The 27,638-nt window shown below is 47.2% G+C and overlaps 2 protein-coding genes across 8 annotated transcripts in view; one reads left to right on the forward strand and one right to left on the reverse strand.

The window, feature by feature from the left end:
• Positions 1-1,940: 1,940 nt before the first annotated feature.
• IDI1 (isopentenyl-diphosphate delta isomerase 1) overlaps positions 1,941-27,638 on the reverse strand; it is a 129,851-nt gene continuing 104,153 nt past the window's right edge. The window contains exons 1-5 of one of the 6 annotated variants that reach the window (XM_055137850.1): positions 11,282-11,349; positions 9,940-10,104; positions 8,568-8,660; positions 7,208-7,338; positions 1,941-4,324 (exon numbers count right to left, since the gene is read on the reverse strand). In XM_055137850.1, the coding sequence (XP_054993825.1) occupies positions 4,007-4,324; positions 7,208-7,338; positions 8,568-8,660; positions 9,940-10,104; positions 11,282-11,327 (753 nt within the window). In that variant the 5' untranslated portion in view covers positions 11,328-11,349 and the 3' untranslated portion in view covers positions 1,941-4,006. Of the gene's footprint in view, positions 4,325-7,207; positions 7,339-8,567; positions 8,661-9,939; positions 10,113-11,049; positions 11,256-11,281; positions 11,360-27,638 lie in introns of those variants that run through there. The other 5 variants (XM_055137854.1, XM_055137851.1, XM_055137853.1 and 2 more) reach the window with 5 other exon arrangements.
• WDR37 (WD repeat domain 37) overlaps positions 26,452-27,638 on the forward strand; it is a 52,213-nt gene continuing 51,026 nt past the window's right edge. For both annotated transcript variants that reach the window (XM_055137848.1, XM_055137849.1), the window contains exon 1: positions 26,452-26,589. The gene's annotated coding sequence lies outside the window, so the exon portion shown is untranslated. The remainder of the gene's footprint in view (positions 26,590-27,638) is intronic.

A 27,638-nucleotide genomic window follows, 5' to 3' on the forward strand; every position in this document is an offset into this window, starting at 1 on the left:
CTGGGGTTCGAAGAATTCTCTGGTTCAGTCTGTGATGCTTGCCGGCCTGGAGAGAATCTCTTTTCTTTTAACACTTTCTCTTCACGGTATAGTTTCACTATACCTTGGGAATTCTTCCATGGGGTCTATTTCTCATTTTTGAAACTAGGTTTTATTAGTTATTTAATTAGTGATAATTTCTTCCAAATAGTTTTTGTTTCATTTTCCCTTTTTCCTTTTTTGGTGAAGCAAGGTAGTTTTTAACAGTAACTTATTTAGTAAACTTAAAACTTTTTAAAAAATTGAATTACTGTGATACAGACCCTTACAAAGCTGTTCATAATTAGGTTTCAGTCTTTCAGTGGTTGTGTTCCAACACCCATCCCTCCCAGTGTACAGTTCCCAGTACCAGTGTCCCGTTTCCCTCCCATCCCAGCCTGCCTCTATGGAAGACGCTTCTGTCTCTGTCTGTCTCTTTTTCTTTAATAAATTTTTATGTTAGGGGAGAGAGAGGAAGAAGTACATGCTTGAGAGAACACAGGCTTTTCCAGAGTAGAAATAAGCAGTGAAACAGAGACGACTGAGATCTGTGTTCAGAGGAGAGCCTGGGCTGTACGAGCAAGCCGCTTTCATTTTTCCTGCTCAACTGAAAAGTTGCTGGATTTTTCCTGCCAAGTGTCTTACCTCTGCTCTCTGTGTGCACTTGTTTTCATCTGTGTTCTAAATTCCACGTAATTCTTTACCACTCCTTTAGAAAAGTAATCTCATCTATTGAGCTATTTTTATCAATTATTGTAGCTTGGTTCTAGATTTGTGATTCCTTTTGTTCCATAAATAGGCTATGACATTTTTTCTTTTTTCGGCTCTTTGGGTCACACCCAGTGATGTTCAGAGGTTACTCCTGGCAGTGCTCAGGGGACCATATGGGATGCTGGGAATTGAACCCGAGTTGGCTGCATGCAAGGTAAACGCCCTACCCACTGTACTATTGCTCCAGCCGCATGGCTACACTTTTTGTTGTTTCAAGTTGCAAACATGTTTTTCAGGTCCAAGTCTGGGCCAAGAACTCACAAGTGTGATCTAGGATGGAAACCCCCCAACTCCTGCGGGGCTTATCCTCGTTCTCCAGTCTTTTCTCCAAGGGACAGATTGTTTTGTTGAATGTATTTTCCAGCAGCAGCTGCAGTGTGGCTTCCTACCTATTCACCGTGGTGATGGAAACGTGGCCGTGTCCAGTCCACTGGGGTTTTGTTAGCTGCCATCCCCACTTTGACCACTGGTGACACCTTGTGGCACATTCAGCTAATGCAAGATGGGCCCTTGAGGAATCACCATGGCTAAAATATATAAATCCCTTACCAGGACAGAGCAGATGGACTCTCCTAGGGTAATACCAGGGATGGAGGGGTAAAGTACACAGAACTGAAGAGGTTCATGTTTGGGCATTCTTTGTTTTTCTTTTTGGGTCACACCTGGCGATGCACAGGGGTTACTCCTGGCTCTGCACTCAGGAATCACCCCTGGCAGTGCTCAGGGGACCATATGGGATAATGGGAATCAAACCCGGGTCTGTGCTATTGCTCCAGCCCCATGTTTGGGCATTCTTGAATAAGTCAGATTGACCGAGGCAGAAGAAATGGTCAAGCCTGGTGGGGAGCCGATGATAGTACGATGGGAAAATGTTTGCCTGCACTGGCACGTGTGCACTTGGCCCCCGCCTCGCCCTCCAAGCACCGTCAGACCTGAGGATCGCTAGGAATGGCCCCAGATGCCCTGAGCTCAACTGAGGGTGGTCCCAACAAGAAAAGCCCCCGTGTGAACACAGGTTAGTACAGTCAAGGAGCACCTAGTACAAACAGACATGTTTGGAGGGGCTGGCAGAGCAAGGGCTGGAGGGTCTCGGCTGGCGATTCCGTGGGGCAGCCCCACAGCCAGAAACCAGCCAGGGGAGTTGCTGGCTGGGGGAGAGGAGCAGAGAGGAAGAGTCACGTGGTCCTGTGCTTGCTTTGCCTTCCCAGCTATGAGAGGAACTGGCCTAACAGAGGTCAGGCCTGGCGACGGGAAGCATGCCACCACTCTTGTTTTGGGTGAGCGTGGGACATTCAGTTCAGACAAAATGTCAGAGTGAGGAGAATCGCACAGCTTTGAATCTGGAAGTTTAAAGCATGTGATTAATACTAATTCCGAAGTGAGAAGTAAAAAGCTCCTAGTTAGGGTATTTAAATGTGTACAGAATGTTCTTTGGCGGGGGCACATCTGGCAGTGCTCAAGGTTTACTTCTTTCTTGCTCTATGCTCAGGGCCATCTCCTGGTGGAGACTGGCAGACCACTGTGCCCGGTGCGAATCAAACCTGGGTCTGCTGCTCTACTGCTTCGGCTCCAAATGGGTACAGAATTTTTAGAACACATTTTAAGGATCAGAGTGATAGTACAGTGTGTAGGATGCTTTTCCTGCCCGGGGCTGACCAGGGTTTCAACCTTGGGATACCAGATGGTTACTGAACACAGGGCCAGGAGTAAGTCCTGAGTACTTGTTAGGTGTGGCTCAAAAACCCAAAAATCACCGACAGTGGTTTGATGCCCCGTAGTTATAGCTGAGCACAGACTTGCTACACACACCCCATTTTTTTTAGTAGACAACAGCATTAAAGTGTGATAAAATATTTTATTGTTTTCCAATAAATATTTGGTGTACAGTCTTAAAATTATAAAGTTCATGATTAATAAGAAATGAATTTTTCTCTTAAATTTAGGATCATTTAGAGCTTTGTAAGTCAAAGGTAGTAAAATCACTTAACACTTCAAATCTAAGAAATCTATGTCAAGAGTTTCTTTTTTTTTTTTTTCTTTTTGGGTCACACCCGGAGATGTACATGGGGTTACTCCTGGCTCTGCACTCAGGAATTACCCCTGGCAGTGCTCAGGGGACCATATGAGATGCTGGGAATCGAACCTGGGTCGGCTGCGTGCAAGGCAAACGTCCTACCCGCTGTGCTATCACTCCAGCCCCTATGTCAAGAGTTTTTAAAAGTGCATGATTCACAGTTTCAATATGAATAAATGTCCCATAATCCAAAATTACTAAACACAAATCCTATTCCTTCTTCTACAATATGGCCTTCAGAGAACAATGATTCTGTCCCGAGGAGAGGCACCTGGTGACAAACGACTTCATGAAGAGGTGCTACCGGTATCCAACGGGTAGTGCCAGGGATGTTAAACATCCTACAATGCACAGGATGAACCCCCACAACAAAGAAATATCCAGCCCAAATGTCAATGGTGCTTAGGTTAAGAATCTGTTTCAGAGACTGACAAAAGCTGTAAATGCACAGTGACTCTAAAGCCACTTTCATGGACAAAGACAATTTAAAAGATCAATGTAGGGGCAGAGAGATAGTACAGTGGGAGGGTGTCTGGATTCCTGGAACCCACCCCATGTGGTTCCCCAAGCCCACCAGGAGTGATCCCTCAGCGCAGAGCCAGGAGTAAGCCCTGAGCATCACCAGGTATGGCCCCAAAACAAAACAAAAGACCAAGCCTAACCAATACCATAACCAAAAGTAATGTTTGACTTTAAATATAAAACTGATTAAACACACAAACTACAATGGCAGAATTGGTATAGAGAGCATTATTTTCCCTTGAACAATACTTAGATAAAATTTTAATGATATGTAAACCAGCTGGCAGATGGCAAAGTTCTGTGTTCTAAAAATGTTTATCCCCAAAACAAAAAACAAAGCCCCCCAAAAAATCCCCTTTATCTTAACAAAACAAGGAGCTTCACATACTCTGCTCAAATCTGTTATGATCATATGCTTAGTTCATTTGCCTTCTCTCTTTTTCCCAACTATTTCTGGTATGTGGCTTTTACAGATAGCACATAAATGAGTGTGTGAAATAAATTTGTCTTTCCCCCACAATCTCTGGTTGCAAAGTATCAAATTTTCAAATAAGATATCTGTGAATTAGAAACCAAATTGCTTAAAAATTTCAGCATTTTACTAATCACTCACTTCCCTATTTACATTCTATGTATTTTGTCATGGTCAATAAACTGACTCAAATGATTTAAATTATCCCACCACTTAAAGAGAAAAGCTTCTGAAATAATCTTAAACCAAGGAGTTAACTTAACTTCACCATTGGCTGCCTTTTTCAGAAGTTCTTTCAGTTCTTCCTTTGACACATAACTGTAGCTTTTAATTTCATTGGGGTCTGGATTCAAAGTCACATTCTTCTTCAAAAACAAAATGTAATCAATTTCATGTTCTCCCCAAATACCATCAGACTGGGCCTTGTAATACATTCGTGTTAGATAAGTAAATTCTTCTGGAAGAACCTAGGATTAAATCAAACCAATAAAGTCATCAACCACAAAGCAAATAATCTACATCAATTCACCACATTTCAGTATCTTGAGTATTAGAACAAGAACATTAAAGATGTTAATATCCTAGTGAGTTTACCTGGAAATAATACCACAGTCTCAAATATGCCCATTTTCCTTCATAGGACCAAAAGGTAAGTTAATTTTATCCCATTATTACCATCATTTTTGTTTTTTTTTTGGGCGACACCCAGCGGTGCTTTGCATAAGGATCACTCTTAGCAGGGCTCAGGGCACCATACTAAATGCTGGGGCAAAAAAAAAAAATAAATAAATGCTGGGGCAAACCTGGGTTAGCCATTTGCAAGGCAAGTGCCCTGCCCACTATACTAGCTCTCTGGCCCTCCAGTGACTTTGAAAAAAATAAAATTCCCTCAAGTAAGAAATGTTGGGGGCTGGAGTGATAGCACAGCAGGTAGGGCATTTGCCTTGCACGCGGCCGACCCGGGTTCAAATCCCAGCATCCCATATGGTCCCCTGAGCACCGCCAGGGGTGATTCCTGAGTGCATGAACCAGGAGTGACCCCTGTGCATTGCTGGGTGTGACCCAAAAAAGCAAAAAACAAACAAACAAACAAAAAAACCTGTGACACACTGCTTTCATCTCACCACATACCCATCAGACCCTGCTCTCAACAGTTCAAAACTGGTTCACAGGGCCCAAGAGATAGTATAGGGGTTAAGATGATTGTTATCTGTGGCCAATCCCAGTTTGATACCTGGTATCGAATATGGTACCCTGAGTGGAGATTCAGCAGTAACCCCTATACATTCCTAGGTGGGATGTCGGGGATAGAATCTGGGTTGGCCGAAGCCAAGGCTAGCCCCCTGATTCATTGTACTATCTCTTCTGCCCCCTCTATGGTATTTCTTTTTAAGGACACAGACCAAATATTGTTAAAATTTACATGGAGTAGGTCCAGAGAGCTAGTACAGTGGCCTGGTGGTTGCCTTGCATGCGGCTAGCCCAGGTTTGATCTCCAGTATCCAAATGGTCTCCCAAGCCTGCCAGGAATTCTTGAGTGCAGATCCTCGATAACCCAAGCATCACTGGGTGTGGTCCCCAAACCAAACTTTTTTTTTTTTTGGGTCACACCCGGCGATGCACAGGGGTTACTCCTGGCTCTGCACTCAGGAATTTACCCCTGGTGGTGCTCAGGGGACCATATGGAATGCTGGGAATTGAACTCGGGTCGGCCGCATGCAAGGCAAATGCCCTACCCACTGTGCTATCGCTCCGGCCCGGGAAGGTAATCTTAAACAAAGGAATTAGGTACATCAAGTGGAGCAAGAAATCCTCTTCAACAAGTAGTGTTTGGGAAAATGATTAGCCACATGCAAAAAAAAGAATGTGGATCCCTATCTCCCACTACACACAAAAGTAAATCAAAGTGGAAAAAAAAAAAAAGACCTCAATACGGGGGACCCGCAGGGCAGGAGCAATAGATAGTACAGCGGGCAAGGCGCTAGTTTTGCACTTAGCCAATTGGGGTTTGATCCCAGTATCCTATATGATTCTCCGAGACCCACCAGAATTTTCCAATACTCAGGAGTCCTGAGTATTGCTGGGTGTGGCCCAAAAACCAAAACAACCATAAAATACACCAAGGAACACATAAGCAGTATTCTACCTGAACATTGATTCCAAAGCCATCTTCAATGCCATTGTTCATAATACAGAAGCAAAAGTAAACAACCAAAATTATATCAAATTAAGGCTTCTGCAGTGATAAGGAAATAATGACTACAATAAGACTGGGAGAATATTTGCTTACAACATATCTGATAAATAGCTAATATCTAAAATGTATAAAGCATTCGCAAAACTTAATTTAAAAAAATCCAATCAGAAAATAGGAAGAGGAATTAAATAAAAAGTCCTTTTTATCACTCATCAAGAAAATGCAGGGGGGCTGGAGTAATAGCACAGCGGGTAGGGCGTTTGCCTTGCAAATGGCCAACCTGGGTTCAATTCCCATATGGTCCCTTGAGCACTTCCAGGAGTAATTCCTGAGTGCAAGAGCCAGGAGTGACCCCCTGTGCATCGCTGGGTCACCGTTTGCCTTGCACACGGCAAACCTGGGAACCTGGGTTGATTCCCAGCATCCCATATGGTCCCCTGAACACCGCCAGGGGCAATTCCTGAGAGCAGAGCCAGGAGTAACCCCTGTGCATTGCTGAGTGTGACCCCCCCCCAAAAAAAAACCCAACCAAATCAGGGCTGGAGAGATATGTATAGTGGGTAAGGTGCTTGCCTTGGTGCTGCTGACCTGGGTTCTTTCCCTGGCATCCCAGATCGTCCCCAGAGTACCACCAGGAGTAATTCCTGAGTGCAGAGTCAGAAATAAGCCCCGAGTACACCACATGTGTACTCAAACAAACAAAAAGGGTAAATTTTTAAATATGGTTAATAGATCAATGTATTTCAGTTTTTTTTTTTAAGCAACCTAGTTTTTAACTGAAACTTTAGAAAGATGAGAGGGGAGAGAAAGTTGTAGTACCTATTCAAGAGAGAACAAAGGCTTCTCCAGAGAAAAGAAACATGGAAACAAGCAATGAGATACATGCTCAAGGGAGAACACCGGCTTGAAGAGCAAGCCCAGGAGCTAAATTCTGATAAGTATTATTAAGAAATCAAAATTTAAATGAACTTTATTCAAGTTGCTTTCTAGGATGAATAATTCAAAATGTTACAAATCAGTAACCTATACTTCCTATTTTCTGATTGAATTTTTTTAAATTAAGTTTTGCAAACCTATACTTAAAATTCTGTCCAAATGTTTTAATGTATATTTTGATTTCAGTTTGTACAGTTGGCTGTGCAGAACTTGTTACCTCTTCCATTGGAATTCCTAATTCGGCCTTCAAACGCCTCTGAGCGGCTCTTCTTACTCCAATTGCATCATTTTCTTCTAGCTCTCCTGGATTACTAAGTGGGTGACTACAACAGGAATTGGTAAAGCAACCTAGTAGGTATAGACAAAAATATAAATTAGCATTTTTTATTTCTTTTTGGGTCACACCTGGTGATGCACAGGGGTTACTCCTGGCTTTGCAGCTGAGGAATTACTCCTGGCAGTGCTCAGGGGACCATATGGGATGCTGGGAATCGAACCCGGGTCAGCCATATGCAAGGCAAACGCCCTACCCGCTGTGCTATCACTCCAGCCCCTAAATTAGCTTTTCTTCAAAGGAGTCTGACATAAAAAAAAACCAAAAACACCTTTATTTGGTTTTGGGGCTACATCTAGCAGTGCTCAGAGCTTACCCGTCTCTATGCCCAGGAAGTAACTACTGGAGGGAGTTGGGGGACCATAGGCAGTGTGAGGAACTGGACCCAGGTAAGCGCTCTATTCACTGTACTTTCTTTTTGCCTCAAAACCAAGAAAATGTAAAGCTTTCAATTTTTTCAGTTAAAAATTTTAATTTGGGGGGAGCCAGAGAGAATCCAGTAGGCAGGATGCTTACCTTGCCCACAGCTGACCGGGGCTTGACCCCTGACATCCAGAGTTCCCCAAGCCCCGCCAGAAGTGACTCCTGAGCAGAGCCAGGAGTAAGCCCTGGGTACTGCCAGGTGTGGCCCAAAACAAAAATTTAACTGAATTAAAAAAATTATTTTTTAAGTCACACCTAAAGTGTTTGAGGGGATTCCTATGGGATGTCAGGGACCAAACCCAGGCTGGCTGGGTGTGAAGCAAGTGTGCAACAAGCTGCACGACTGCTCTGGCCCTGGGGCCCAAACTGTAAAGATTTTAAATGAAAAAACAAATGATTCTTGAGGATTTTTGTTTGTTTGGGGGTCATATGTGACAATGCTCAGGAATTACTCTTGGCAGGGCTCAGGGAATCAGATGGGATACTAGGGATTGAACCCAGGTTGGCTGCGTGCAAGGCAAGTGGCCTACCTACTGCTCTACTGCTCTGGCCCCAGTTCGTTAGGATTTAACTACAACAGGCTACCAAAGATTATTTTGTAAGAAATGTGCAAATAAATTATTTAATAATGTCTTTTTTTTTTAACAAAAAGAAAAAAATTACATAAACAAAGACCATGAAATCAAATAAATCATAGGATTTCCCCTTTGCCTTAAGTAACCAGTTGTACTACTACTCCAGACTCCTCTGAGGAAGTTCTAAGTGACAAAAACAAAATAAACGTAGTCCCACCAAAACAGTGTATATTAATTACACTAACCTGGAAAGGTAATTTTAGCATCTGATCTCTGTTGTAGCAGCAGCTTATTTTCATCGTTAAACAAGAAGACACTAAAAGCTCGATGCAATAATCCTGAAAACAAAAAAGGTACCATTAATTTAATTTAAAATAGTAACATTTGATTTTTCCACTTGGGTTCAGAATATTAGGAACTAGATACCATTTTAAAAAACTTGAAGTGTGTAGAGGTGGTTTTAACTACCCAAATGTTTTTTTAAAACTTTATTATTTATTTATTAATTAATTAGTCACGGTGAGGGTACAGTTACAGAGTCACACAGTTTTGTTAACTACCCAAATGTTTTAAGGGCCAGACTCAACGGTGCTCAGAGGCTACAAACAGTTCTCTATCAGGAGAGAGCTCATGAGACCACGTGGTGTTGGGTCATCCAAATCCAGACTTCCTGCATGCAGAGTATGTGCTCAGTTCATTGATCTATGTCTCCTGGCCCTGAGTGCCATTTTTACTTTTTCCCAGTCTTTCCTTTTAGCCCTTGTGGGGGACAGTGAAGGAGTGGCACACAGGCGATGCTCCAGGGTTGTTTCTGGCTCTTCATTCAAAAACTACTCCTGGCAGTGCTCAGGGACTGTAAGGGTTGCCAGGGCTCAAACTTGGGTTGGCCATGTGCAAGGAAGCAATCTACCTACTGTATTACCTCTCCAGCTTCTATCGTCTTACATTTGAAGAATCTCTGCACAGCTTTGTAAAGAAGAGCTCAGGAATACCAAAGAAAGTAACCAGCAATCAAAAGAAACGGTGATCTGAAGGCCAGTTTTACTACTAGCTAAATTCCTTTTCAGAGATTGTTAGCTCGGGCTCAGTCTGCTCCAGAGAAACGGAGCTTCCTTTGATGCTCATCTCTTTCTGTGGGAAGGAAAGAGTTGGTTTTTTTTTTTTCTTTTTTTGCTTTTTGGGTCACAACTGGTGATGTACAGGGGTTAATCCTGGCTCTGCGCTCAGGAATTACTCCTGGCAATGCTCAGGGGACCATGTGGGATGCTGGGAATCGAACCCGGGTCAGCCGTGTGCAAGGCAAATACCCTCCCAGCCGTGCTATCGATCCAGCCCCTGTGGGAAGGAAAGAGTTAAAGGCTTGGAATGGAATCCTATTAATGTTGATCTACTCCCTTTTATAATACCAAAATAACTCAAGGAAGCTGGGTAAGACTGAAGTCTGAAAGTTGCTATTAAGCAAGGAAAATGGCAAGACTGATTTTATTATTACACTGGTTAAATAACAGGAAGATAAGATTAAAGATCACATATTTATCTGAGCATTTATTCATTTATTTTGGCTGACTTGAAATGCTCAAGCAAATCATACTTTAATATAAAAATTTAAAATAGTACCTTTATCTATATTTTCATTCAGGTGACAATTCTTCTTGGTGTCAGCTCCAATTTTATTGTCATTTTCATCAATAAGAATGCACATCTCTGAGAGCAGTTGAACTTGCTCCTTATCCAACTTATCAAAATTTATTTCAGGCATTGTCACAAAAGGTCTGATCTGTCCTAGAAAACTAAGAGAGGGACTATGAGACCACAATTCCCTGGAGATCACGTAACACCATGAGACTCAACAATGAATCTATGGGTCCAGTAAGCAATCCAATCACTGTCAAGGGTAAGAATGACACTTGCCGCTCCTGCCTGCAGGCTCACGGACACTCTTCACCCAAATCCATGCACCTCAGGAACGCTGCAGGTTCATCCACTTTCTTCACCATGTCACTTGCCTTATACAAATCTGTTCAGATCTGAGGCCATATGTAAATCTCTTTCTTTTTTTGGCCACATCCAGCAGTGCTCAGGGTTTACTCCTGGATGAAAACTCAGGGACCACTCATGGCAGGGCTCTGGGGATAAAATCTGACTTGGCTGTGTGCAAGGCAGGGGCCCTCCCTGCTGGCTGTAATATTTTATTGGCCATCTCAATAGTAAATGGCCATTGTGGAGAAATAAGTTAGCGAAAGAGGCCAACAAGTTCTTATGCTCTGTGTTCCTCTAATCACATCATTTATTTTGCCATACATCGCCTCTGCTGAAATGTTGTTTTAATTTTAGAGCAACACCCCATGGTGCCAGAAGTGGAATCTACCCACCGTACTTATCACTCCGCCCTGAAATTGACCTTCCAAGATCTCATTCATATGCCAAACATTCCCGATACTCGAGTTAGATGGAGCCCTGCAAGCCCCTGCTCTGCAATGCGGGGTCTGGAGGAAGTCCTGAGCACTGCCGGGTGCCCCCCAAGCCCAAACCCAAACCAGACCGGATCCCGTTTTCCCCAAGCAGGGTTCCTGGCAGAGGCAAACCTTCTGCCCACTGTCCCGAGGACAGCAACGAGCTGCAAGCATGTGCACAGACGAAACCATGAATGAGCCCACGGACTCCCGAGGGTCAGTGCTCAGCAGACGCCAACTGAGTCAGCAGCACCGAGAGCAGGGCATCACTTGCCTCCCCGGTATCGCAAGGCGTTTCCTCCCCGAGCCCGGCAAGGACGCTGGAGGTGGGGGGAGGAGCCCCGGGCCGGCAGCCTCGGGCGACCGCCCGCACGCCCACCCGGACACGCTGGTCCCGCGCCGGCTCCGGGTCTCGGCCCTAGGAGGCTGCTCGGGCGGGACCCGCCGCGCCGCTCCCCTCCGCACGGCCCGGCCCCTCGGCCCCGCAGCCGCAGCGCGGTACGTACCCCAGGCTCCGAGCGGCTGAGGACTCCGGCCGCGCCGCCGCCGCATTTGTCCGCCGCAGGCCCCGCCCCCGGCCCCGCCCCCCGGCGCAGACCCCGCCCCCGGTGGCCGCGCGCCGAACCGCCCGCGCCCGCGCCACCGCGCGCCACATGCCCGCGGCCAATGGCGCGTCGGCCCGCTCCTGACGTCACGCTCGCGTGGTGGCGCCACGCCACGCCACGCCACGCCACGCTCACGAGGTCGGGCTGCCGCCGAGCTGCCGGCCGGCCCTGCGGCGCTCACGGGCTGCGCTGGGACCTGGCGAAAGTGCGTGGGGAGCCGCGGCTGCGTGCTGGGGCCCGGCCCGCGCCCTCCACAGCGCCCGCGGGGCCGGCCGGAAGTGCGGCCTACCCGGCGGGGTGGGACTTCCGTTCGTCCCGCGTGCGCTCTTCCGGCGGGCGGCCCGAGGTGCGGAGTAGGGACTTCGAGTGCGGGAAGCACGTGACGTTGCTTCCAGGTTTGAGGAGGCGAGCGTGTCATCGAGGTGAAGCTGTACCATTTTTTTTCTTTTTCCTTTATTTTTGGCTTTTTGGGTCATACCCAGGGATGCTCCGGGTCTGCTCCTGGCTCATGCACTCAGGAATTACTCCTGGTGGTGCTTGGGGACCATATGGGATGCTGGGAATCGAACCCCAGTCGGCCGTGTGCAAGGCAAATTCTCTACCCGCTATACTATCGCCCCGGCCCCAAGCTGGACCATTTTCTTCACAGTGCCGGTGAAATTTAATATGTGGACCGTACCTGCTTAGGCTGCTGTCACTTTTGTAGTTTTACAAGGGCTGCGGGTTGGGCAGAATGCATGCTTGAACTGAAAATTCTCCTTCCACTACTGTTGTGATGCGGCCGGCTGCTCCTGGAGGGTTATTCAAGGTTTGTTTTGTTGGATATCATTGGTTTGTCATTTCCCCCTTGCCACTAGGAGCTTAGGTTTATCAGTCACACCCATCAGAGTGCTCCAAGTCACTCCCATTCCTTTGTTTATCTGTAACCATTTCTACCAGTTTATCTGCTCTTCCCTTAATCAAACTCTGTTAATTGGTAAGGTCAGAACTTCCTAGGACACTGAATATTATAACATTGCCTTCCTCTCCTCTTTATGCCTTTTGAATAATTTACTTTAAAGCTATGTCTTTTTTGTATAGACACAAAAAGACAATATTATGTTTTTATAACTTAAGACTTAATTGGCCTCGATATTCCCTCCTGGGCATCTGCTTTCTCCACTTAAGCCTCAGTTGCCCTCAGTTCCTAGCACCCCAAAGTAGGGTCCCCGACGTGGGACGGGAAGGATCCAGGGCAAGCGGTGAGTTATGTGCTACCCTGGCATCGAGATGGGCCTGGCCAAAGTGCCTAATTCTTAACTATAAGTTAAGAGCTTGATCATAGACAAATGCTGTCATGATCCAATAGTAATTATGAGACTGGGACCCTGCCAGGGATAGGAAAGACTGATCTGGCCTGAGCACTGTAGTCTGAGATTGAGATGGCCCCAGGAGAGCAGTTCTATAAGCTTTAATGCATCCCTTATTGTGTCCATACAAAATAATTAATATTATGAATTCTTATATGTTTGCTGGCTGAGGAGAAGAGAAACACATTCATGGGATTCTGCCTTTGGGTGGATCCTCCTGCTGAACCACACCTATGTGTATGCCCCAACCCCCTCATGCTGTGGAGATTTAAATAGGCTGTAAGAGTGGGTTGGGGGCCAGATCCACGGAGCCAGATCCATGGGGCCAGATCCACGGGGGCCAGATCCACGGGGGCCAGATCCACAGATCGAGAGAGATACCGAGAGCCGGGAGAGAGGCAGAGAGAGAGAGAATGAAGTAGGATGGGGGAGAAAGAAGCAGGAGGAGAATCAGAGGAGAATGGAGATGGACATGAAATAAGCCGATCGAGCAACCAGTTTGGCCTTCTTCATTCCTTCGCCTGCCTCGCCCGTGCACGCCTTTTCTTTTTAGTTTTACACAACTGGCGTCCCTGTGCGTGCACGAATCTCCAACCGCTGTGCAACTAAAGGTAAGAATAGCGTTCGGTAGAATTCCACTCTAGAAAAGTTTGGTGGGAGAACAGAATTTTGTGGTGCAGTGAATTAAAATACTAGACTTATTGCCCCAGTAAGATGGGACAAAAACAGTGCCGCGAGAAGTCCACTCAAAATTTTTCGCGCCAAACTGAACGTGGCAAGTTTTTTATTGAATTAATTAAGCATTTTGCAAAGAGAACTGGGCATCGTGTTTCTCGGGACCAACTCCGGTCCTGCTTAAAAATTGTCTATAAGTTTCATCCTTGGTTTTCAGATAAGGGTACTTTGGAGCTTAAGGTTTGGGAAAAGATTAAGGATAATGTCTTCAGGGAATTTAAAGAAGGGGCTAAAATCCCCAAACAATTCTGGGTAACTTGGGAAATCATTAATTCCATTCTCAAGGCTTTGGAAGGTACCTCCAAGGAGGAGGAAGTTAGATGTGCTATGGGAGGCTTTCCTCAGGAGTTAAACAGAGAGGATTTTAAATTTGAGGATGAAGTAAAGAAAATTTCTACTAGGGAGAGAGCCTTACCCCCAGCTCCTCCCATACCCAAGCCTAGAAAGAAGCCTGCTGCTCAATGTGTGGCTGCTCCCATACCCAAACCCCGAAAGCAGCTCAAGGTGTTTCCAGTGCAGACACGTTCTCAGAGCAAAAATCGCTCTGCCACTGATGAATTAACGTTCTCTACTGATGTTAGGCCAGAGAGACCACCACCTCCCTTGTATGACCCCACTTCTAGTGAATCAGAGGAAAGTGATGAGTATGATGAGCCAGCTACCACTTCCTCAGATTCTGAGTCTGAGAGCGTCTTGGTAGAGGAGACTTCTCACAGGAGCCGCTGCCCTTCAACCAAGCGGCCTCCAGGTCGCTCGGGACATGCTCCCGATCGAAGCTTACAGCTGAGACCTCTTGACCGTAAATGGTCAATTCCACCCAGACCCCATGAGCTCCGTCTCTTTTTTCCCATCCAGCTAGAGGAAAATCAGCCTCCATCTTATGAAGGGTTAGGAATGGATTCACTCAGTAATTTTAAAAAGGCCTGTGTCTTGTACGGACCTACATCTCCGTACTGTAAGGAGTATCTTACAGGCTGGAGCAAAAAAGCTCATTGGGTACCTCAAGATTTTCATGTGGTTGCTAAGACGTGCTTAAGCCCTTCTCAGTATATGCAGTGGAGGATGTGGTTCAGTGATGAGGCCAAGGCAAAACTACAGAGCCTAGGCCACGCTGGACAAAAATTTTCAGGGATTAAATTGACTTATGAGATGTTAATAGGTGAAGGGAAATGGCACGACCCTAAAAAGCAAGTCACCTTGCCTTGTGCTGTGTTTGCTCATGTCCGCGACGCCGCTTTGTGGGCCTGGGAGAGGATTGATGCAGATGCTGAATTCAAGGGAAGCTATACAAAGATTATTCAGGGAGTCTCAGAACCTTATGCAGACTTCATAGGGAGACTGATGGAAGCCATAGAAAAGCAGGTGAAGGGTAAGGAAACTCAGGAGCTTTTGTCCAAACAATTGGCCTTTGAAAATGCTAATGAGGATTGCCAGGCCATTTTGCTCCCCATTAAGGAGAAGGAGGATATTATGGGGTACTTGAAGGCATGTAGGAATGTTGGTTCTATCAAACATCAAGCACATATTAATGCTGTTGAGGCCTATGCGATACAGAGGCAAGATAAGGGTAAATGTTTTAATTGTGGGAGATCAGGCCATTTCCGTAAGGACTGCAGGGCACCTCCAAACCGTGCCACTGTGAGAGCGCCACCTGGACCTTGTCCACGATGCCGTAAGGGAAACCATTTGGCAAGAGATTGTCCCTCCAATCTTGGCGTGGCTGCTGACCCCAATTCGGGAAACTTGCAGTGGGGCCAGCCCCAGGCCCCGCAAAACCAGGGGATGTTCCCAGCTGCAGCCCTTCTCCCCAGTGTGGAGCTTCAGAGCTCCAGTCAATAGATTCACTACAACCAGCCACTGCAGGGAACAATGTGTTGGATATTCCCTGTCCTGATACAGTTACCATTTGCCCCACTCAGAGTCCCGACATATTAAATTCTGGTGTAAAGGGACAAGATTTGAGCCCCCAGGTAGAAAGGGAGCTTGCTCAAGTGAACCTTGCAAGCAGCACATCAGGTTTTCATGGTTGTCTGGAGGATTTCCTGACAGTGAAGGTAAAGGCGTCGCCAATCTCTGACTCCACTCATGGAGTGCATCTAGAATCTCAGCAACAAGTGGCTGAGTTCAGGGAACAGGAAGCTATCCCGAGTATGGGACATGCAGAGCTGAGTTCTGTACCTAATGGGCATCAGGTTTTGAGCCAGGATAAAAGTAAGGAAATTTGGAATCAAAGAGTTGTGTCTATTGGTGAATTTGCGCTGGCAAACCAAGCAGAACTTTGTATAAAAGGGCTCAGCTACCCTGAGAGGCCTCAGTCAGGTCAGAGGTGGAGAAAGCCTTGTCTAGTTTCTAGTCTTAATTCCAAAGACCATCAGTCAGGAACTCAGTCTGGACAACTGAATCTCAAGTTTTTTTTATCAGAACCTGTGGTGATATGCTATTTCCAAAGAAGATTATTCAAAAATTCAGGCTGGTACAGTTTTATTTTTGGGGAAGTGAACTTCTACTTCTAGTTCATGAGATGCCACCTCTAGGAAAACGGCTTCAGGGCCAGTGGGTACGTGGTTATTCTCCCACTCAGCAATTGCTTATTGACCCAGGAGGCACAGAGATGCCTCATTCCTGGATGCTCACCCACTCAGCCACTACAGATGCTGAGTCTGGTGAGGGACAGAAGGCATTGTCACTAGGATACTTCTGCTTGTGTGTGTGCATGGTTATGAAGCAGGTTATTTTGGATACCAGAAAAGAGCTTCCAATGAAGGCTGTAACTTGCCACATTGGTTTTTTCATTGCCCATGTGCCAGGGCTGGCTAATATCATCTCAAACTCAGTTTATGCTGTTGGTTTCTTCCCTGGTATTATGACTATGTCTCTAAATGCATCAAACACTATAGTTCAAAAATTGCTTCAGCAGCTACAAGCTGTTTTACAAAAGTGCTCTGAATTTTTTTTTTCCTTTTCCTTTATTACTCTTATCTGATCTCATTCTGGTCTGACTGGATCTATGACTTGAGCACAGTTTAAAAAAAAAAAATAAAGGAGGTATGCCCCGTTTGACTCCTTGTCCTTGACACTGTTCACTTTAAACTTTTTAAATTTACCTTAAGGAGAGCCATATACAGCAGCTGAAAGGCATTTTCAGGAAAATGCACAGACTCAGGAAACTACTAATTCTCCTATGTGGATTAAAATTGACAAAATGGATAGCAGGGAGACTCCTCACTCGAGGAAAATGCTATGTTTTTTTTTTCAACAGACAACCCCACCAAGAAACTTTGGGTCCCGTTTTGCATTCCATCAGGAGCCGAATTCATCTGCCTGCTTTAACTTTCAGAACTCTGCAGTTTTACAACCCTCCAAATTCCAGCCACAAGCCATCACCAAGCTGATTTCAGCTGGAAGCCACAAGGAAACCAGAGGAGGAGCTTGCATCAGAGGGCCTGCAGCAAAGGCCTCTAGCTCCTCTATCATATCACAAGGCCACATTAAGAGCATTCCTTGTATCTTTCTTTCACAGGTTGTAGAATGGAAAACGCCAGGACCCCATATTTTGGATTAACAATTCCTTACTTTTACCCTCTCCTTGGAATTCACAGGTGCCTCAGTTTCCAAAGGAGGAAGGAATGACTTTTAACAGGAACACGTTCTCATTTCTCTCTAGGATATCTATTTGTATTGGAGCTTTTCCTCTGTCTCTTTATCCACAGGCGTGGAGATGTACCAAACCCCAATGGTCGAAGCCTCTAATAACTTTAAAAAGTATTTTTTCCAAACATAAGCTAGGTTGCACAGATATGACTGCCAGTGAACCTGACCAGAGAATGGCTGCATCCCTCTGCTGAAGGACTCCTGACAGAAGTTGTGATGCTCCTGTTCCAGTGCTCCCTGCCTGATCCAGTACTTCATGAAATTCATCAGACTCCTATAGCTGCTCCTCTAGGACTCATTGCTGTGACCACTACTGCTGCTGCTGCAGAAACAACTCTTCAATTTTGATCCAGACACTTCATTTCTTCAGAATGGGACTAACTGACTCTCATCATTGATGACTTGCCTCACCCTTGGACAGTGCAGGACAATTGGACGCTTTATTACTACAAGCACTGCTCTGGCCAAGGGTCGGACTGAAATTTTGCTACAATTTATAAGACTGTATTGTGTTTGGAATTGTTCCTCTTTCTATTTCAAATTTTTGTAATTTTGTAAACAGAAAAGGGGGAGATGTTGGATATCATTGGTTTGTCATTTCCCCCTTGCCACTAGGAGCTTAGGTTTATCAGTCACACCCATCAGAGTGCTCCAAGTCACTCCCATTCCTTTGTTTATCTGTAACCATTTCTACCAGTTTATCTGCTCTTCCCTTAATCAAACTCTGTTAATTGGTAAGGTCAGAACTTCCTAGGACACTGAATATTATAACATTGCCTTCCTCTCCTCTTTATGCCTTTTGAATAATTTACTTTAAAGCTATGTCTTTTTTGTATAGACACAAAAAGACAATATTATGTTTTTATAACTTAAGACTTAATTGGCCTCGATATTCCCTCCTGGGCATCTGCTTTCTCCACTTAAGCCTCAGTTGCCCTCAGTTCCTAGCACCCCAAAGTAGGGTCCCCGACGTGGGACGGGAAGGATCCAGGGCAAGCGGTGAGTTATGTGCTACCCTGGCATCGAGATGGGCCTGGCCAAAGTGCCTAATTCTTAACTATAAGTTAAGAGCTTGATCATAGACAAATGCTGTCATGATCCAATAGTAATTATGAGACTGGGACCCTGCCAGGGATAGGAAAGACTGATCTGGCCTGAGCACTGTAGTCTGAGATTGAGATGGCCCCAGGAGAGCAGTTCTATAAGCTTTAATGCATCCCTTATTGTGTCCATACAAAATAATTAATATTATGAATTCTTATATGTTTGCTGGCTGAGGAGAAGAGAAACACATTCATGGGATTCTGCCTTTGGGTGGATCCTCCTGCTGAACCACACCTATGTGTATGCCCCAACCCCCTCATGCTGTGGAGATTTAAATAGGCTGTAAGAGTGGGTTGGGGGCCAGATCCACGGAGCCAGATCCATGGGGCCAGATCCACGGGGGCCAGATCCACGGGGGCCAGATCCACAGATCGAGAGAGATACCGAGAGCCGGGAGAGAGGCAGAGAGAGAGAGAGAATGAAGTAGGATGGGGGAGAAAGAAGCAGGAGGAGAATCAGAGGAGAATGGAGATGGACATGAAATAAACCGATCGAGCAACCAGTTTGGCCTTCTTCATTCCTTCGCCTGCCTTGCCCGTGCGCGCCTTTTCTTTTTAGTTTTACACATTGTTTTTTTCTTTTCTTTTCTTTTTTGTCCCTGCAAGGCACTGCTCAACACTTACCCAGGTATCACTCCAGGCGGTGCTTGGGGACCATATGGGGTGCTGCGGATCAGAGCTGGGTTGGCCACATGCAAGGCAACCGCTCTACCACTGTGCTTTCTCTCTTATCCAACATACTAGTATTTCGAAAGTAGTTTTGACATATTCTTGAACATCCTGGAAGACTACTCCTTCCACCACCCCCCTTTGAGAAATATGCGAACTCCATGAGGACAAATCCTGGCCACTCTCCCCCGCCCCCCAGATATCCCAAAGGCTAGTAGATGTGCTTTGCTTGTGGGAGGTCTGGCTTCTTTCTGTCCATGCGCATGGTCCCTCAGCACCAAGTCAGTGACTCCCTAGCTAAATGCCACGATTAATTACCAGAGCACCACCATGTGGTCCAAAAACTAGGAAATCAAGGCCTTCCTTGCTTGTGTGAGGTCCCAGCATTGCAGTATAAATAAGCATGTTTTCAGGGTGGTATCACATTATGTGGTCTTGGGCAAATTCTCTTAACATGCTTGAGAACTTTCATACTCAAAGCAGACTTAAGTGATGTTTAGGAGGTAGAAAAGGGTGCCCTCACAAGTTATCTGCAGGCTGCAACGTGAGTGTAAAGGAATGTGTAGGTTTAAAGTTGGTTTTAAGGCAACAAACTAGATAAAACTGAATTGTTACAAGGAACTCTTTACATTTATACAATTGTTCTAATATATTTTTTGACAAGGTCTATGTAAAAGTATATTAGACAGATGGCCCAGACTCCTGTTACTGTGCTCAAAAAGTTACAATCAAGGATTTCAACTTGGAACTAAATGAATTACATATTGTTAAATTGTATATATTACCTCAATAGACTTTAAAAAAGCTTCTTGTATCTAGGACCCACAGCAAATAGGTATATTGCATCTTATTGTGAATAAAGTGTAAATGTTTGCTTTTCTCTCTGACCACACTGACCATAGTCTGGGCCCTGCTCTTAGCATTAAGAAAAGTTCTGGAGGGGCTGGAGTGATAGCACAGGGGGTAGGGCGTTTGCCTTGAACGAGGCCGACCAGGGTTCAATTCCCAGCATCCCATATGGTCCCCCGAGCACTGCCAGTAGTAATTCCTGAGTGCATGAACCAGGAATAAATAATCCCTGTGCATCGCTGGGTGTGACCCAAAAAGAAAAAAAAAAAAAAGAAGTTCTGGAGACCAGGATCTTGCCCAACCCTTGAGAGGGACAGAGTGGACTCCTTCTTGCCAGGATACTCCGACAGAAGATGAGAGGCCTGAGGCCATCTCCAGCTCATCCTGATGACCTTCACATTTTCACACTGGCCAACCCTGGGTAACCCTGACATGATAGGTAGAAAATATTAATGTCTTTATTAATATAAGACACTTGCTCTGTCCTTAGCCAATTCCCCAGACCACTCAGCAAGTAATGCGATACACCAAGTGGGGAGTTCTCCAATCTTGCTGTGATTATGCAAAAGAAGAATTCAGTTTTATTGCCCATCTGGCAAATTGAAAGTGAAGGTGGAGAGAAAACTATGTTTCTGTAACTTGCCTTATGTAGAAATCAGATTCTAGTTCTGCAAAGGTGATTGAATTAGTGTGTTCTAATAGGCTTGATTTAAAAGGTACCCCCTTGGGCAGTCTAGATGAAACTGGGTTGATTGACTATAGGGAGCAGCTGAGTCTATAAAGGGACTCAAAAAAACTGCATATACTATCATTGATCTAACTTTACCGTAACCCTAACTTCCCTGCCCTCCCAAGGACGGAGATTAGATTTCTAACTCCTCCAGTTCTAATCATTTCTGACCAACAATTCTGAAACCTGATGAACCATTGCCTTACCTCAAAGCTCAGGTAGCAAGAGCTTTCACCCCTTATACGGGCAAGGTCTACAGTCTTTTGGTCAGCATGAATAAGCTCCAGAAAATGGACCTTCACCCACTTTTCCCTTAAAGATTTAAGACAGTGAAATCCCCAGGGGTGGGGGGATATGAAGCAGGCAGACAGGTAGATAGGGAAGGGCTCCCCATGGCAATGTATTCCTGGGAAGTAATAAATGGCTCCAAGGCTGCAAAAAAACCACCCTGTGGATACAGGAACTAAGTCCTGATAAGAACTTTACCTGGTGCCCGCACAGACCCAGAGAAGGCTGAACCCTACTCTGAGAGAAGCTCCGGCAGGAACACAGCCCACGACAGGAATTTTAGGGAAGGCCACTGCTCCCAACTCTACCCCTTTGCAACCATCCTAGCAACTGCCTTGCCTAGGCAGAAAGCCCTACATGGGGCAGCTGGGGAGAAACCCTATAAAAGTCAACTTGAACAAAGGAAGTGCACGTTGCTGCACATGCCCATGTGTTGCTGCCAAGCACGTGTGGTGCCCAAGCATGTGTCACAGCCTCTGCCCTCTGGAGATATGTACTTTCATATCTAATGCTGGGGTTTGTGCAAGGGCTCCCTCTCTCTCTGGAGAAGCCCACACTCTCTCCTGCTCTCTCTCCCTTCCTCCCTCCCCTTCCTCAAAACTTTCAAATAAAATCTGCTACTGCGTGTCTTCTCCTGAAATTGTTTCCTGAGGGAAAGGCAAGAACCCAAAAAGCCTTAGTAAGGTCTAGGACTGGCTTTTTTTTCCCAACAAGGAGCAGGACTCACAGCAGAGTCTTACCAGTCCTAGATTTCCCAGCCATTCCCAGGCGGCAGAAGTGGATAGATAGAAAATGGCAGCCTCTCTCCTCCCAATGTCACATAAGTTACTCAGGGACCCCATTGGCATCACAAGTTGATCAGTTTGGTGACAATGTTCCCGTCAAGAATTGGCATGTTTGGTGATAATGTTCCCACCAAGAATTCTTTTTTTTTTTTTTAATTTATTTTTTAATTGAATCACCGTGAGAACAGTTACAGGGCTTTTAGGACCGAGTCTCAGTCATACTATGCTCAAACACCCATCCCTTCACCAGTGCACATGTTCCACCACCAATAACCCCAGCATACTCCCGCTCTGCCTGGGTGGCAGATGATTTTCACTTTATTCTTTCCTTACTTTGATTACATTCAGTTTTTGACAGGAAACTCACTATCATTATTTGGAGTTTTTCCCCCAACAGCCAGATCTGTCGGAGTAGCATCATTAGATTGTATGTTTTCTATTGTTGGTAACAAAGAGCATAAGATGTTGCATGGTCGTGAAAGTGGCCACCCAAATTCAGAATTCCGGTATTAAGTCCTGAGGTATTTATGCCGGCAGCCGCTGCATTCCGAGATTGGTTTCTGTGGCGCTGGGATCATGGCTGTTCAGGAGCAGAGGAGCTGTTCATGAGCGACTGCTTGGGGTCTCATTTGGGCAGGAGGCAGGGCCGGTTCTGCCTCCCCCGTCGCAAGATTTTCCATGCATCCCGTCCCATCACTGCAAACTCCTACCTCTCTGTCCAATTGGTTCTGAACGGTGGTGGTCGCCATGCTGTCCAGGGGGGGAAAGGCCAAGGGACAGAAACCCTTCCCCTCCCAGAGCTGCACGGGGCCGTAGCTTAGTTCAGAGTCCAGGAGAATAACTGCCAGCAGCCACTGCATTCTGAGATTGGTTTCTGTGCCTCTGGGATAATGGACACTCAGGGGTGGCGGAGCCGTTCCTGAGCATATATTTTGTATATCAGGTTTGGAGGTGTCCCAGTCCCGCATACTGGAGCCGTGTTAGTAGAAGCTCAGTGTCGCCGGGGCTCCATCTGGAGAGGGTATGCTGGCTGTACCTTCTCCATCTGGCACCTCGGTGTTCCACCAAGAATTCTTGCTATATTATCTTTTTTTTTCTTTCTTGGGTCACACCCGGCAATGCACAGGGGTTACTCCTGGCTCATGCACTCAGGAATTACTCCTGGTGGTGCTCAGGGGACCATATGGGATGCTGGGAATCAAATTCAGGTCGGCCGTGTGCAAGGCAAACGCTCTACCTGCTGTGCTATTATTGCTCCAGCCCCTCTTGCTATATTATCTTGATGAGGAAAGGTGAATAGATTGCACAGCTGAAGGATTTCATTGTGTTTTTCAGGCTTATGTAATTCAGCGTTAGACTGTCATTCATTTTGAAATTGTTTAGCTTTTGGGGCTGGAGCAATAGTATAGTGGGTAGGGCACTTACCTTGTAGCTAGCTGAACTAGGGTTGATCCCTACCACCTCAGATGACTCCTGGAGCCCACCAGGAGTGATTCCTGAATGCAGAGCCAGGGTAAGCTCCAAGCTATGGCTAAAAAATAAAATAAAATAAAATAGTTCAGATTTTCTGGGCAAAGTTCATGCCAGAGTGACTTCTGTGTCTAGTGCCCTTTAGTTTGGTTAACAGAGGAGTGGCAGTTGTTTCTTGTTCAGTCTATAAGCCAGTAAAGTTGGACTAGTTACTAAAGAGATTGAAATGCACCTCCCTGAAATATGCACACCTCACTCAACAGCCAAGAGCTTTCATCACTAATAATGTACTAGGGGTGGAGGGTGGGTAAGAGATGGAGATCAGTGGCACTGCTACTGCCTTGCATGTGTGAGTTCTTGGGTTTGGCCCCTGGCAACATTACACACACATACACACCCACAATCTTTTTGGGTAATAAGTTATGTACGTTTTGTTTATTTTTTTTTTTCTTTTTGGGTCACACCTGGCAGTGCACAGGGGTTAATCCTGGCTCTGCACTCAGGAATTACTCCTGGCGGTGCTCAGGGGACCATATTCCCATAGGCTGGGAATCGAACCCAGTGTGCAAGGCAAACGCCCTACCCGCTGTGCTATCACTCCAGCCCCCAACTTTTAAAAAGATCAAGTTTTAGGGCTGGAGTGATAGTACAGTGGGTAGGGTGCTTGCCTTGCACACAGTCAACCTGGGCTCAATCCCTGGAAACTCATAATGGTTCCCTGAGCTCCACTAGAATAATTTCTGTGTATTGCTGGGTGTGGTCCAAAACGAACAAAAAAAAATTTTTTTTTAAACTCTTTTTTGACACCTGCAGTACTCAGGGTCTGTGTGAGGCTTTGTGCTCAGAGATCACTTCTTGTGGTGCTTGGGTGACCATATGAGGTTTGGGAATCAAACTGGGGTCTGCTGCACAGGTAAGGCACAGGTAAGTGCCTTAACCTGTGAGTTCACAGGAGGTGCATTTGGTGAGGGCTGTTTCCAGTCCTTCCCAGGAGAGACAAAGAGACAGGGACCACAGCCTGATGGTGAAAATGGCCCGTTTAATGCAGAGCTGCCAGCATACTTACAGAAGAACTGAGGGGGGCTTGAGGTGAGGACATAGGTGTGATCGATCATTTACATAGGTAAGACATCTATGTTTGTATAGGTCACTTACATAGATAAAAACATAGGAAATTCTCTTTTAGGGAGATTAAAGCAAGGAGACACTGTCTCCCAGGAACATCTACATTGCCTTTATCTTTCCCTCTAGTTGTATGTTATCAATTCTTGCAGTTGTTTGGATAAACACAGTAAGAGACAAAGATCCCAACATTTAGTTCACTGAGAGCAAACGAGGCTTTTAGCACTTAGTTCTCTGAGAGCAAGCAAGGCTTTTTATCGTAAATGCCAGAGTAAGTCCTCAGGCAAGTTCAGGTTGTCCTGCCCCATGGGGGTCCTGCCTCTTAAGTCATAACTGTTTGGATCATGCATTTATGCTTTCTAGATTGTCCCATTTCGTTGCCGGGGTAGCTTTGCCACTCGCCCTGGGTCCATTCCAGTCCCATGGTGAGACCTCCCTTTTGGGGTGTTAGGAACTACAGCAATTGAAGTCTGAGTCAAGTAATTATGATCAAGTAATTACGCCCAGGTGTAGATATATATTTCAGAGTCAATAAACTCCCAAATATTAGGAGCATAGCATTAATAGTCTTTCTGTGTTTTACTAAAGAACATTGTTCCATTATAGAATATAAAAAAGGCTACAGGGGAAATAGAAAAGCAGGTACCAATACACGGCATTTCAAATATAAAGCAGTACAAATACAAAGTTCGGAAAGTTTTGACTTATATGTTATCAGAACTGACTTGGGGAGGGGCTGGAATGATAGCACAGCAGGTAGGGCATTTGTCTTGCACGCGGCAGACCCGGGTTCGATTCCCAGCATCCCATATGGTCCCCTGAGCACTGCCAGGAATAATTCCTGAGTGCAAAGCCAGGAGTAACACCTGAGCATCGCGGAGAGTGACCCAAAAAGAAAAAAAAAAAAAAAGAACTGACTTGGGGAACTGACAAAGGAAAGGTTAAAGATAAACTTTAGGGGCTGGAGCAATAGCACAGCGGGTAGGGGGTTTGCCTTGCACACGGCCGACCTGGGTTTGATTCCCAGTATCCTATGTGGTCTCCTGAGCACCGCCAGGAGCAATTCCTGAGTACAGAGCCAGGAGTAACTCCTGTGCATTGCCAGGTGTGACCCAAAAAGCAAAAAAAAAAAAAAAAAGATAAACTTTAAAATTAGGGATACTAGCAAGAGCATGGAGGGGGTGGGGAGGAAACGGGGACAACTCACTGATGAAGCCTAAAGCACTTAGGGTTACTATCCAACACAAAGGAAAGGTTGTAGATAGACTTTAAATTAGGGATGTTAGAAAGCACATCCTAAATTTCTTTGGGAGGAGCAAAGGGGGAAATTCACTGAAGCCTAAAGCATTTAGGGTTAATATCCAACACAAAGGAAAGGCTGAAGATGGGCTTTAACTAAGTTAGGGATGTTAGCAAGCGGATGACATGCTTCTTCCGGAGGAGGAAAAGGAGCAATTCACCGGTGAAGACCAAAACAGTTAGGGTTAATATTCAACATCAACCCAGTATTATCTGGCCCAACTTATGAAAGTGTCATGATAATGAGAACAACGCAGATATTTATTCCGTCATTAGGCTCCTAAACGTGAGCAAAACATTTTTTTTTTCTTTTGGGCGTCACACCTGGCGATGCTCAGAGGCTACTCTTGGCTCATGCACTCAGCACCTGGCGGTGCTCCGGGGACCCTATGGGACGCTGGGAATCGAACCCGGGTTGGCCGCGTGCAAGGCAAACGCCCTACCCGCTGTGCTATTGCTCCAGCCCCCAAACATACTCTTAAACTGGTTTGAGGACCGGGAGCCTGAGCAATAGTCCTGCGGGTAGGGCGTTTGCCTCGCCTGCAGCCGCACCGGTTTCACCCCCACCACCCAGATGCCCTCTGAGCCCCGGAGTGATTCCTGCGTGCAAGCCAGGAGCACGGCGGGCTGCGGGGCGCGTCGCACATCCGGCCCCAGCCTGCACGCGGCCGCGGTGCCGGGCACGGAGGGGCGGCCCTCCCGCAGCCGCTCGCCCGGCCCCGTCGGAGGGGCGTCCCCGCGCACACCTGCGAGCCTGGCCGCGTGCAGTTTCAAGTGAACCCGGCGGAAGGGTCAGCTTCCCAGGCCCGGCCTCCGCGGAGCGCGGTGGGCTGCCCGTCCCGCGCCGCCCGTGCCGAGTCCAGAGCTGGCCGGCTCGCGGCGCGGGGCGGGCGCGGGAGGCCTGGGAGGGACTTCCGGCGCCCAGCGGAGGACCGGAGCGGGCGGTACTTCCGGCGGCGCCGGCCCCGGAGTGGTAGGCGGGCACGAGCTTCCGGCCGCCGGGCGGGTGGCGGCGCGGAGACTTCCGGGTTCCGGAAGTGCGGGTCGTCGGCTGCGGGTGGCGGGGCCGCTTCAGGTGGAAGCGCGGTGTCCTGCCCGTCCGCCGTGGTCCCGGGCGCCGCGTGGCTGGGAGCCGACGGGCGGCGGTGCACGGCGCCAGGTGAGTGCGGCCGCCCCGGGGCCGGGGCGTGCGGGAGGCCGGGCCGGCGACCCCGCGGGGCGAGACGACGCCCCGAGAAGAGCTCTCGCGTGGGGCAGCGGCCTCCCGCCGCCCCGGCCCCTCTCACGGGCCGCGTGACGGGGTCGCGGGCCGGTTGGAGGGAGAGTCTCGGTTCCTGATGTGTCTTCGTGCTCGGAGTGGTCCGCCCCCGGCTCGGAGGCGTTCCCCACAGATGCCCCCGAGCCAGGCCGGGACCCGCTCTGAAGCGGGCACTCGGCGTTGGCGGGCTCCGTGGCGGGCTCCGTGGCGGGCCTGCTGGCGGGCGCCCCCGCAGCGCCCCCGGGAGTCCCGCGGCCGGGATCAGAAGGCCTCACTTCGGGGCCCCGGGGGAGGGGTTGCACTAGGGGACAGGAACACAGTTTCCAGGCGAGTTGCAGAGGAACGAAGACGGGAGCGTGGCGTGAAGCAGTGGGAAGAGTTTGGTCGGAAACCCCAGGATGGGGAGTCGTGAGAGGTGAATGGGCCTGATCTTGGTCCGGTCCGGGAATCCCGGGGGCAGCTGAGAGGAGGGTGAGAGGCAGGGCGTGAGTTCAGACGATGCGCGTGTTTTGTGTGCTGGGCTCTGTCAGGCCTGGAGACGTGCGGGACGTGCTGCTGCGCGCGCCCCGGCCGAAGCTGACTTTCGTGTGCGGAACAGCTGGACGGTGTGTGCAGAGCGAGCGCACTCTCGAGAAGGTGCTGTGGAGTTGGAGTTTATAGGTGGGAAAGATGAGTTCTCTCTGGTCTCTGTTGTCTCTGGGGGGCGTGGGGTCACCATACTGGGTGGTACTTCCGGCTTACTCGGGCACGCTCAGGCCTCACTGCTGACTTCTGGGGACAGGTGGGATGCTCGTGATCAGACCCGGGTCCGTGGCATGCGAGGCCGATGGGATACCCTCTGTGCCATCGCTGTTGCCCAGTCTTGTGACGTGACACACACCCGAGGTCACCAGCACTGGCTGTGTGAGGAGGCACAGTTAGAGGAGGGTGTGCGCATCTCTGGAGTGAAT

This window comes from Sorex araneus, chromosome 5 (genome assembly GCF_027595985.1).
Source record: "Sorex araneus isolate mSorAra2 chromosome 5, mSorAra2.pri, whole genome shotgun sequence".
NCBI lineage: Eukaryota > Metazoa > Chordata > Mammalia > Eulipotyphla > Soricidae > Sorex > Sorex araneus.